At 45.6% G+C, this 12,511-nt stretch overlaps 1 protein-coding gene across 6 annotated transcripts in view; it reads right to left on the bottom strand.

Moving 5' to 3' along the window:
- The window catches only part of LOC117402148 (phospholipid phosphatase-related protein type 5-like), a 35,495-nt gene extending 27,372 nt beyond the window's left edge, over positions 1-8,123 (bottom strand). Inside the window, exons 1-3 of one of the 6 annotated variants that reach the window (XM_059007163.1) lie at positions 8,029-8,123; positions 7,357-7,515; positions 6,322-6,412 (exon numbers count right to left, since the gene is read on the bottom strand). In XM_059007163.1, coding sequence (XP_058863146.1) covers positions 6,322-6,387 — 66 coding nt within the window. In that variant the 5' untranslated portion in view covers positions 6,388-6,412; positions 7,357-7,515; positions 8,029-8,123. The other 5 variants (XM_034910550.2, XM_034910549.2, XM_034910547.2 and 2 more) reach the window with 5 other exon arrangements.
- Between the last annotated feature and the right edge of the window lie 4,388 nt (positions 8,124-12,511).

Raw genomic sequence — 12,511 nt, 5'->3', positions numbered from 1 at the left:
CAGCCCATGAAGATTAATATGAAAGCTGTAATGGAGATAGAGCATTGACAGAGGAACCAGCAGAGCACCCAGTCGTGCCTAATCCACTCCTGCATTACACAATTAAAAAGATTACAGCTTTACAGAACCAGGAGAACACTGGGAATGATTTCACAATGGAAATTAACAACCTGGCTTGATAAAGCGAGACCGTAGGAAGGGGATTCAATTACCAGCTTCTCTCCAGATTAGTGTGTATTTATCCTTTCCTGTACTGCTGTGCTCCTTCATCGAGAGAGATTTTAATATCTTTCTCTGCTCCGCCAGCACAGAGCAGGGGGAGGCTGTTCAGAGAGTATAAGAGCCTCTCTTTTTCTTTCTCTGCTCCGCCAGCACAGAGCAGAGGGAGGCTGTTCAGAGAGTATAAGAGCCTCCCTTTCTCTTTCTCTGCTCCGCCAGCACAGAGCAGAGGGAGGCTGTTCATAGAGTATAAGAGCCTCCCTTTCTCTTTCTCTGCTCCACCAGCACAGAGCAGAGGGAGGCTGCTCAGAGGGTATAAGAGCCTCTCTTTCTCTTTCTCTGCTCCACCAGCACAGGGGAGGCTGTTCAGAGAGTATAAGAGTCTCCCTTTCTCTGTCTCTTCATCAGCTCCACCAGCACAGAGCAGAGGGAGGCTGTTCAGAAAGTATAAGAGCCTCTCTTTTTCTTTCTCTGCTCCACCAGCACAGAGCAGAGGGAGGCTGTTCAGAAAGTATAAGAGCCTCCCTTTCTCTGCTCCACCAGCACAGAGCAGAGGGAGGCTGCTCAGAGGGTATAAGAGCCTCTCTTTCTCTTTCTCTGCTCCATCAGCACAGAGCAGAGGGAGGCTGTTCAGAGAGTATAAGAGCCTCCCTTTCTCTTTCTCTGCTCCACCAGCACAGGGGAGGCTGTTCAGAGAGTTTAAGAGCCTCCCTTTCTCTATCTCTTCATCAGCTCCACCAGCACAGAGCAGAGGGAGGCTGTTCAGAGAGTATAAGAGCCTCCCTTTCTCATTCTCTGCTCCACCAGCACAGAGCAGAGGGAGGCTCTTCAGAGAGTATAAGAGCCTCCCTTTCTCATTCTCTGCTCCACCAGCACAGAGCAGAGGGAGGCTGCTCAGAGGGTATAAGAGCCTCCCTTTCTGTACTCCACCAGCACAGAGGGAGGTGGTTAAGAGTGTATAAGACTGGATATAAGATATCCAATACTGAGTTAGCATTTTCTTTCTAAATCTGTCTTTACCTGGCTTTGAGCTCGTCTGGAGACTGAACAGCCTTCCTTGTCCCATTTAAATCATGTGGCAAAATGACCTTTAAACTCAGCAAGCCCCACCCACTCTACATATACAGCAAATATAGACAGAGAGAGCAGCTGGCACAGCCCAACAACATCACAGGATCTGAATGAAAAGAAGAAAGCTGTTCAGTCCATGCAGTTAGGATTCTCCAGACAAGCTCAAACAGAATTATAAAAAACTCAATACGGGGGACCCAGCAACACTCAGAACAACTGCAAACACCCTACATTAGTGGAAAAGAATACAAAAAAAAAACACATTTCAAATGACATTTCAAGCTCTATCAACTACAGAATTGCAGAGCCGTGTAATATGGTGCTGTACCGAACGCCACACACCCAGAATCAGAAGGGTTAACAGGTGGATGTGTTTCAAGGCAAGCGGCTCAGTGCATCAAGAGAGCGTTGCGTTTAGTCACACACTGCCAACGTCGCAAGCTCCCGAGTCCCTCAGGCAATCGGAGCAGCTCGGAAACGTGGGCAACGCGAGATCAAAGCTGAACGGGGCTGAGATAGAAGACGCGATCCCTCGTGCGTTCTGTCCCAATTCACCCGGGCAGCTTGCCTGCTTCACGACAGCACATCATAATAACCACAGGAGAATAATAAGCATCCCCGGCTTCTTAAAACATACCTAATCAATCACTTCTCTACGTAGGGAGCCAAATCCTTCTAACCCACCTTATTGTGATTTTTTTTTTTGTATTTGTGCTTCAGGAGTGAAGAGGGTAATAGACTGGGTTACTAAGCAGGCGTTTGTCGATATTCGCATTTTTCTGAGTAATTCATTGCCTTTGATAAATCTGAAGTTGTTAGGTATTAATTAAATGGAATTAAACGTGTTGATTACTCAATGCAAAGCAATGCGGCCCCTCGGTTTCTCATCATGAACAATCCGGCAGCGCTATTTAATATAGACCCCATCGTGATCAAACCAATTCATTTATATTTTAGAAGCGATTATTTGTCTTGCGTTGCTTCTATCCTTGTGACAGGAAATAATGTTTTCACTTTCCTTAGTTTCAGTAGAAATGCGTTCTCTCTGCAGTGAATTGTGGGATTGTAGTCCTGGGCAAGGTGTTAACTGTGATCAAACTCGGCAAAGAACTACAGTATATAACACTCGAGTTCTGTCATGAAAAGTTAGCGACAGGACTTTTTTTTTCTCTCATTGTGACGCACTGCACCGCAAAAACATTCTGTTGCTAAGCAAACTGCCTATCATTTACAAAATGTTGATATTCACAAAATACAACATATTTTAAGATGGAAGTAAACTGTGATCTAAATTCCTAGGAATTTCAAAAAGACTCAGTACTGCTGATGTCTTACTTATATCTTCCTGATATACCAACTCCCCAGTAATGTTGTTGAAGCTGACACCCTGGGATCCTTCAAGAAGCTGCTTGATGAGATTCTGGGATCAATAAGCTACTAACAACCAAACGAGCAAGATGGGCTGAATGGCCTCCTCTCACTTTCTTATGTTCTTATGGAAGCAAGACAGAGCATGAAAACTGTGATATACACATTGTATGCCATGGATCTGTATATCCTCAATACCTATATATCTATCTATTGCAAACAGTGGTCAATAATGATATAGAAACCAAATAAAGTAGATCATTGTATTGCAGTGGGACACTGTTTTTAGCAATGAAAGCAATTCTGTGTGTGTTGCGAGTGAACTGGGATGCAACAATCTGCAGCTTTAAGACCTGTTTTAATCTGCTCCGATAACTCACTGCTGACCTGGTAATTCAAAGTGTTTTGCTCCCCAGAGAGCCATTAAAAATAGAGATAAAAATAAATAAAAAGAGCAGGCGCCGTGTTCTCTGTGATGTGCGCAGATGAGTGCCCGAAGTGTGGAAGTGTGCAGAGTGGGGGGAATCAGACTCTGTTCGTTAGACACTGAGGAGTGAACAGATTGCAATTAAAGTGCTCTGAGTAATGCATATATTGCTGTTGGATTGCAGTGCAGTGCAGGAATGGAAATAAGACTCCTCTTGCATAGCAGTTTCCCCCATTTCCAGGTTTTACTATGAACCTGATTTATAGGTTCAGGTTCAGGTGTGTCTTATTAAAGTTATAGTAAAACCAGGAATGGATCAAAAGTGCTATGCAATGGGAGTCATATTTCCATCCCAACAGTGGTAGCCACGGCCAGCTATAAGAAGTGTGTTGCACTATGGTCAGCGCCGTAATTGAGGTCAACGCGATGTGGGCTTTGGTTAACCTGTCTTGCTTCTTTTGCACGCTAGAGGGCGCTATCATGACTACTTTTGAAATACAGCAGCAGGCGCTGCCGCTGGAGATTACGTCACTATACGAGACCGCGTTCTAAATCGGATTACTACACGTTCTAATTTGAGCAAACAGGACATTACACTGCAGCCAACAAAGAAGGCATGGACCTTGCATTACCAAAATACCTCAGGACGGTTCTAAGTCAGAAAGTTCAACGTTAAACTTTCCAAGATCTTAATCAAAAACATGCAAATTGCCTTTTTCAAACCGTTCAGGGCAAATTAGATATGCTCAATAAAGCTTATGGCTTCATTATTAAGATCGGTAATTTTTTTTTTTAAATAATCAGAAAGACTAATAATAAGCTGTGCCAGCATGGGCAGTCAGGACAGAGCTGATTTGAGTCTTGCAAGGTATTTCAATTTTTGAATTTTTCAACAGCTCAGAGATCAGAAGGTGAGCGGGCGTCCTCCGATTCCCCAAACAAATCGCCTTATTACACCTCTAGAGCGGTTTTCGGTGAGCTAGTGGCCTCTGGAGGACAAAGGCCAGCACTGCAAGTGTCTGCTTTGTGCTCACAGGGTGCCTGGCCAGTAGGGGCCACTGTTGCACTGCCTGTGGAGTCCCCAGCTAAGATCGTCAGCTTGGCACAGCCAGGACACAATCCTGCTCTCCCTGGAACTAACCATTACCATCACACTCTTCTTCAATGTTAATGACTCAATGGATCCCTTGAGACACCATCCAGCACCTTGTGGAGTCGTGGCTGTGATCAGGACAGGCGATGGCCCGTCCTGATATTAGGTACCGGCTCTAAGAAAGTAACTAGGCAGTGTATGTAAAAAAAAGGGACAAGGGGAAATGAAATTGCTTAAATAAGAGTCTCCAGAGATATTTTGGCTGCACAGATGCATTTGAGATGCTTCTTCATAGCAGATGTCATAAAAATGATTTCTGTAGTCCATCAATGTGTGACATTTTTCTGTGCTTGCATCTTGGGTAGCAACAGTGTCTCAAATTGAAATTCGTGTCTGGGGCTCGTGGCATAGTGTGCACAAGCCTGGTCTAAGCTGACGCATGGAGACTGAACTGCTCCCTCCCTCACCCCCTAAGAGAAAGGGTGCTCCCTCCAGTCCAGTCCAGGGCAGGCTTGAGGCATGGAGACTGAACTGCTCCCTCCCTCACCCCCTAAGAGAAAGGGTGCTCCCTCCAGTCCAGTCCAGGGCAGGCTTGAGGCATGGAGACTAAACTGCTCCCTACCTCCCTCACTCCTTAAGAGAAAGGGTGCTCCCTCCAGTCCAGTCCAGGGCAGGCTTGAGGCATGGAGACTGAACTGCTCCCTCCCTCACCCCCTAAGAGAAAGGGTGCTCCCTCCAGTCAGGATGAGGACTTCAGACATGTGGTTTTCCGAAGAGGCCTCAGTTTATTTTTCAACACATTTTGTTATCCCGTCTCACAGTTACACAAGCCATAGACATTCAGGTGCATGCACAGTACAGTCAGAGTTCACTGTTAGTACCAGCTCTGAAATACATCCAGATGAGATTCGTTTTTGCTAAGTTTCTGATATCACTGCACACTGAACAGTCATGCGCTTCACTTACTGAGCGTCCAACTCCATTCCCTGTGATCACACTCCCACAGTGCATCTCCTCCGCTGGGACGTGGGGTCAGAGTTCAACCTCCAAACAGCACAACTCAACTTAGTTCAGAGCTAGATCATACAGCTCTGGCCAAAAGTTTTGCCAAATGTTACGTTAACATATTGAATTACACACCGCTTTGTAGTTTTCCATATACTAAACGAAAAACTGACACAAAATTGAAAAATGTGACTTTATAAGGGCCGGTAACTCCCTGGCAAATGCATCTTGAGCCTATTCCACTGGGCTCGGAAGAGCCAGGCTTTACAATGCTGCCATCTGGTGAGAGTTGAGGGAAGTGCACGGGTAACCTGTGACCTGCGGATATCCTAAAATCATAACGATCACAATCCTAAAATTCAGGGCGATGCTAAACTTTTGCACAGCTGTGAGAGGGACCATTACACCTGCCTCACTGACAATGAACTGAAGGAATTACAGTGCTTTACTGGACAGTAATCTCCACTTGATCTTGAGTTCTGACCTCTCAAACAGGGCTGCTCCTGCAGTTCATTCCTCTGCATTACTGACGACGTCAGGGTGGTCTATAGGAAAACGTGAGACCTCCGAAATGGGCAACACATATTCAGTAAGATTCACTGTCATTACATTTCTTCAGCCTTGATAAAAGACTGGACAGTGGGCATTTCATTGAAGTTGATACAATCCTAAATGCCATAGACTAAGTTAAACCACTGCATCAAATGTAGAGCAACGAGGGGGCATGCATGGAAGGGGAGTTAACATTTGGAACAGAAATCAGGAAGCACTTTTTTTACACAGAGAGTTATAAATGCATGGAATAGCTGACCAGGTGAAGCATCTAAAACACAAAGAACATTAACCCATTAAATATCAAAATACATTTCTCTTTGAAAAAAATCAGAATAGATGTCTATTTCGACTTTTGCGGTTAACAAAATTAGAGTAAGTTATAATAAAGAGAAAATTAAAAATAACAGTAGATGCCAGATAAAAATGCTCCAAAAAATGACAAGAGTAGCCCTTCCTCAAATGAGGACAGTGGCACTGAATGGGTTAAAACCATTCCTATTCACTCCCTTTGTCGGCGGAGCTAGGCAGGGACAAGCCCTGACTGATTGAACAGCATCAGTGATCTCGTTCTGTTCTGACTTACCTCCACACAGAGGAAACATGGCACGATGGAGGAGCTAGATTTCATTCCCTGTTTGTCACCGGACATCTTTCACTTCCCAGTCGAAATCGAGCTGAAGAGAGGAAAAAAAAAACACTTCAGTAAATAATACCAAAAAATGGATAAAACCAAATCCATTTTTTGTTGAAAGAAATCAGACCACCAGCTGTATTTATGCAATTAGATACGTTGCATTTAGACTTTCGCGGTTAACAAAACGAGAGTAAGTTATCACAACACTACAGTTAAAGAGAACATTTAGACAACAGGTCGATGCTGCCACTTAAAAATGCTACAAAGTAGCCTCTCCTCAAATGAGGACAATGGTGCTGAATGGGTTAAAGGAGAGACAACTTCCATAGTAAATATTTCATGGTTGGTCACTTGTAGGCAAAACTCCCATCTTCTAATACAGACCCTTATCTTTCTGAGTCAAGTAAGCTGCCAAGCTATTTAAAAGACAAGCAGCCTTGTGAGTTCATACCATTGTGATACCATTGATATTAAAAACAATGACCCACTGTTGTGCCATTCAGCCTAATCCCCTTGTAGCTGCCCTTGTGCTCCCATCAGCCCTCATTACAGAACCATGGTAGTGCTATTGAAGATATATGAGGCCCATGAAGACTGGTTCACATAAGATATCTGAGTCCTACGATTCACATCGTGCACATGTAACACTGCAATGAATGCTCTCCCAGAACCACAATATGAAGCGTTATAATAGAAAAATAAGACACCACACCCACATTAAAAACACAGGGCATGGCAGGTAGTGAGGACCGTAGGGAATTTGCTGTACAGTAATTGCTTTTGCAATCTTAGGAATAAGCGAACTGGAACAAAGCACAGAAAGGCAGAAGCTGCTGCAAAACCCCTGCTGCTTAGAATACATTCAGAACAGCAATGCCTCCAATGAGCCTCTCAATGAATTGGAAATGCACAAACACACAATCAGAGCCACACAGCATTCTCACTGATGGGAACGCGACATTGATAACAGACGACCCTGCTTACCTTGGCTCCGAGGCTTTCTACTGTAGATCCGAAGGAGAAGCCATTCGTGAATTTCAAAGCCCGATGAATGAATCTGGATTGTTAGGTTTGCAGGCAGCAGCTCCTCTCCAGCTTTATGTTCATTGGCACACAGACTAAACCAACAGACTGCCCTCCAATCTTAAAAGATATATATAATAAAATATAACAGCTGGGTTAATGAATGGCTTAATTACCAGCCCTCAACAGATCTGATGTGAGACAGAGGGGGGTGGAGAGAGAGACAGAGAGAGTGCGCCAGCATGCATGTATGTCAGAGACTGCTGAAAGTCATTGATATTCAAAGCATGTCCTCACAGTATCACCACCTTATAACACAGACACAGCACAACTGATGGAGCTGTTCAGGTGTGTCTGTCTGTGTGTGTGCGTGCATGTGTGTGTCTGTGTGTGTGTGCGTGCATGTGTGTGTCTGCGTGCATGTGTCTGTGTGTGTGCGTGCATGTGTCTGTTTGTGTGTGTGTGTCTGTGTGAGGCACAGGGGGGCCGTTGTCTGAAGCAATGCCCCAAAAAGCATGTTTTTTATATATGGTTTGTATTAAGACATGTTCTGTACAGTTTGTACAGGAAAGGTTAAAGAAACGAAGGTACATGTGTTTGTGATGATAAGGTTAGCATTAGGGCAGGAAATACCTCTCCAAGCAGTCTTCAGTGTGAAGGTATTTATCTACTGGGGCTCCCAAAGGCTTCGTCTTGGGGGAAGGGGGTGTCCATCTGTCGAGGCAATCCAAGGCAAGCCACACATTCATTTGCATTTCATTTTATTTCATTTTAGAACATGCTAAGCCATGATTCTGGTTGGAATTGTTTATATATATATATATTTTTTTTATCAATTATTCACATTTCTGTGGACCTGCATGACCTTTTTCTTTTTGATACCTTTTGGTACACAGCAGTTTTCCTTTTTCAAATGTTATATAGAAGAGCACAATGCAATTGAATACAGTGTAAGGCAGAGCTAGCATACGAGGCTGTGCGCTGTGAAAGTTATTCTAGGTCACAGTGTAATTCTCAAGACAGTCAGATAATCAGCTCAGTGTTTCTTTATACTTTGATACTTGGTTATTGGTAAGAGCATTGGATTATTAATGTCAATATTGGTAAGACTTGAGGTTTTCCAGTTTAACAATAACAAGCGTTTACAAGTTAGGAAAAAAAAAATAGTATTTTTTAAAAAAATAATAAAATGAACAGTGAAGGCAGGAAAACATCCCAGCAGAACTGACTCCAGTGAAACTGCAAATGGGTGACCTAGATCTGCAGTTAAACACTGGAAATGGTCTTTCCAAAAATATTCAACCAGAGAACAGAACCACGAATAATGGTGGAACGGAATCTGCAGTGCTTCTGCATTTCAGACGTTTGTCATTTTAAACTGCTCTAGTGAGTTTGAAGTGGTCTAAAATTGGGATATATAGGCCTAATGTTTATCATCAAACAGCCCGGAATGCTACATGCAAATTAATGCGTACAAACGCATTGTACTGAAGACTGAATAATGTCTGTAATATTTAATGTAAATCTCAAAGGGATATTAATTGGGGTAGAAATCTGTTAAATGTAATACACCCAGGCGTTATTATCTTTAGGATCTTGTCCCCATGGACTCTCGTTATATTCTGTCTGGGACGTGATTAATGAAATGGCTTTAACAGGTTTATTAAGCAGGTATACAAAAGCTTCCAGTTTCCAGTTCGGTTTCAGTTATAGTGGGACATAAAGCCAGACTTGTGTTAGTATGAAACTGGCAGGTGATGCCGTATCTCAGACTGTAGGAGTGACTGCATGCAACTGACAGCGCCATGGCAGGTACTGCCAGTCTGTTGCCCTCACACAGTATATTCAATGACTTCATGGCAGGACCCCGTGTGTGTGTGTCTTTTCAATTGCCTGTTCAGTTGTCCACTGCAATAAAATTGCTTAGCCTTCTGTGCCATACAGCAGGCTTTGTTGACGGTGCAGTTTGGTCACATCACCCAAACGTTATTGGGTCTTTTATTTATTTATATTGTATTTTATTGAATGCACCGAAATTATTTTACTCCCATTTTTTCTCCCCAACTTAGGTCCATTTACGTTCCCTCACCTTAGCAATTACCCACAACAGCTCAGGAGAACTGAAGGTCCGTGGGCTTCCTCTGCTCCTCAAACCACTTGCCTCTTGACAAAGGCTGGCCCTGCAGGTGTCTGCTTGAGCTCACCAGGTGCCTGGCCACTCAGAGAAACACTTCCTGACAATTGTGCCTCTCTAACCCACAAAAGTGCCAGAGCAAATGTTCCCTGTGTAATCCCCAGAAAAGACCAGCAACATCGCACAGCCAGGAACCAGGACTGTGTGCCTCTCCCTGCACACCACACGGCCGTGCCTTTACCAGGGGAGACCCTCGGGGACCCCTGCACTCCCCTGACTGTGTGACTCCCCCTGCACACCACGCGGCCGTGCCTTTACCAGGGGAGACCCTCGGGGACCCCTGCGCTCCCCTGACTGTGTGACTCCCCCTGCACACCACGCGGCCGTACCTTTACCAGGGGAGACCCTCGGGGACCCCTGCGCTCCCCTGACTGTGTGACTCCCCCTGCACACCACGCGGCCGTACCTTTACCAAGGGAGACCCTCGGGGACCCCTGCGCTCCCCTGACTGTGTGACTCCCCCTGCACACCACGCGGCCGTACCTTTACCAAGGGAGACCCTCGGGGACCCCTGCGCTCCCCTGACTGTGTGACTCCCCCTGCACACCACGCGGCCGTGCCTTTACCAGGGGAGATCCTCGGGGACCCCTGCGCTCCCCTGACTGTGTGACTCCCCCTGCACACCACGCGGCCGTGCCTTTACCAGGGGAGACCCTCGGAGACCCCTGCGCTCCCCTGACTGTGTGACTCCCCCTGCACACCACGCGGCCGTGCCTTTACCAGGGGAGACCCTCGGGGACCCCTGCGCTCCCCTGACTGTGTGACTCCCCCTGCACACCACGCGGCCGTGCCTTTACCAGGGGAGACCCTCGGGGGCACCTGCGCTCCCCTGACTGTGTGACTCCCCCTGCACACCACGCGGCTGTGCCTTTACCAGGGGAGACCCTCGGGGACCCCTGCGCTCCCCTGACTGTGTGACTCCCCCTGCACACCACGCGGCCGTGCCTTTACCAGGGGAGACCCTCGGGGGCACCTGCGCTCCCCTGACTGTGTGACTCCCCCTGCACACCACGCGGCCGTGCCTTTACCAGGGGAGACCCTCGGGGGCACCTGCGCTCCCCTGACTGTGTGACTCCCCCTGCACACCACGCGGCTGTGCCTTTACTGCAACATTAACAATACGTTCAGTCTTAATTTTCTCACCATTCAGAGTCGCTCACTCCTTTCCACCAAATGGGCCCTGAATCTGTCTGAACAGACTTTTGATACCCTCCCACCTGATCACTGATTAATTGAATTCCCCACCTTTCCTACAGAACGCCTCGAATTTCCGGAATTTACAATTACCCAGTCACCCAATTAGCCTGAACACATTTCTTATTAACCTGTGACTTGCCAACTTGTACCTACTCCCTGCAGTCCTTTCTCAGGTTCTTAACAGCAGGAAGGCTTTGTTTTCGGTCCACTTTGTTTATTTTCTTAGCAGACGCCCTTACCCAGGGCAACTTACAATTGTTACAAGATATCACATTATTTTTACATACAATTACATATTTTTTCACACATTATTTTTACATACAGGGCGCGTTAAGTAAGTGAGCCGCTCAGAAAGCACACTGAGCAGATTTAAATGACTTAACGCTCTGCTCCACGTGAGCGCTGAGCGACTTTTAAAAATGGTGAATAATAATTATTTGCTTGTTTGTGTTTCTGAGGTGATGGTAGATAAAATGGCCCCGTGTGAAGTTACTGTCCCCTGCTGTCCCTCGCTGAGTTCGGCGCTCTGTTTGGACTGAACCTCATATCTGGCTGTGTTTAATACCGGCAATACCGACGTTAATAATGATAATTATGAATAATATTAATACTACAAGCCTAATAATAATACATTAATAACTATAAAACAGCTCTACATTTAAAAAAATGATACAAATTCGAAAACAACAATTTTTACCATCTTATTTAGCCAATTAATACATAACTTCATAAATCGAAACCAGTTCATCGTTCTTGACAAACGTATTTGTCAATCTTGCCTGTCATCTCCACTTGTTTCCTGCAGGTGTCCATTCCGTCCGCTCACTCTGATCAATAATGAGAAATGCTCAGGAGCGCTCTGAGCGGCTCACTTACTTAACGCTCCCACAGTTACCCATTTATACAGTTGGGTTTTTACTGGAGCAATCTAGGTAAAGTACCTTGCTCAAGGGTACACCAGCAGTGTCCCCCTGCTGGATTGAACCCACGACTCCACACTGCTGCCCTTTAAACCCTGCTTCCCCTCTGTGTCATTCTGTGAGACAAAGAGTTACAGGACGCCTGTGTAAGGCGGAATATCTGCAGGAGAAGTGAGGCGTTACAAGTGTGGACAAAACCCCTACACAGATGCTAACCGTCCTAGAACTCTGTTATACTGCTGTAGCATTAATACACAACTTAAAAATTCTAATCATTACCAGCCTTTATTTAGTCCATTGTCAATTTCATTGAAAAGAGCCAAAGGCCGATGAAGAGAACAGCGTTACGTGGCTGACTGTGATGTCACCGTTTTTGAAGACTTTGCAGTTGAATGGAATTCCGAGAGGTGCCTCAGGTATGACTTTTTTAAAGCAGGTACGATACAGAGAATGCAGCACGGTATAAGCGGCGCATTGACGTCATGGAGAGGGGTTCTCTGCGATGTGCCATGGAACGCAGCAGGTGAAACGTGCGCTCTGATTGGCTGAAAGATCCTGGGCAGTCAGCAGGAGGTTAAAAGTTCAGTCCCCTAGGAAACTGGTTCTTTACTTCGCTTCAGATTACATGGGAGATAACGTGGGTGCTGTACAGCGCTAGAAACTTCCATTTAACAGAGGCCTAATATGGTTTTCAATTTGGCAGTCTGCCGAAGTGAGTTAGCTTCTAACATCTGACCCCCCCCCCCCCCCCCCCCCGCCGAGATGTACATCTACCCTTTCTTTAAAGAAAAAATCGAACAACAAA

This window comes from Acipenser ruthenus, chromosome 34 (assembly GCF_902713425.1).
Source record: "Acipenser ruthenus chromosome 34, fAciRut3.2 maternal haplotype, whole genome shotgun sequence".
Lineage (NCBI taxonomy): Eukaryota > Metazoa > Chordata > Actinopteri > Acipenseriformes > Acipenseridae > Acipenser > Acipenser ruthenus.
Note: the sequence above shows the minus strand (reverse complement) of the source record. Positions and strands in the feature narration are given on the sequence as shown.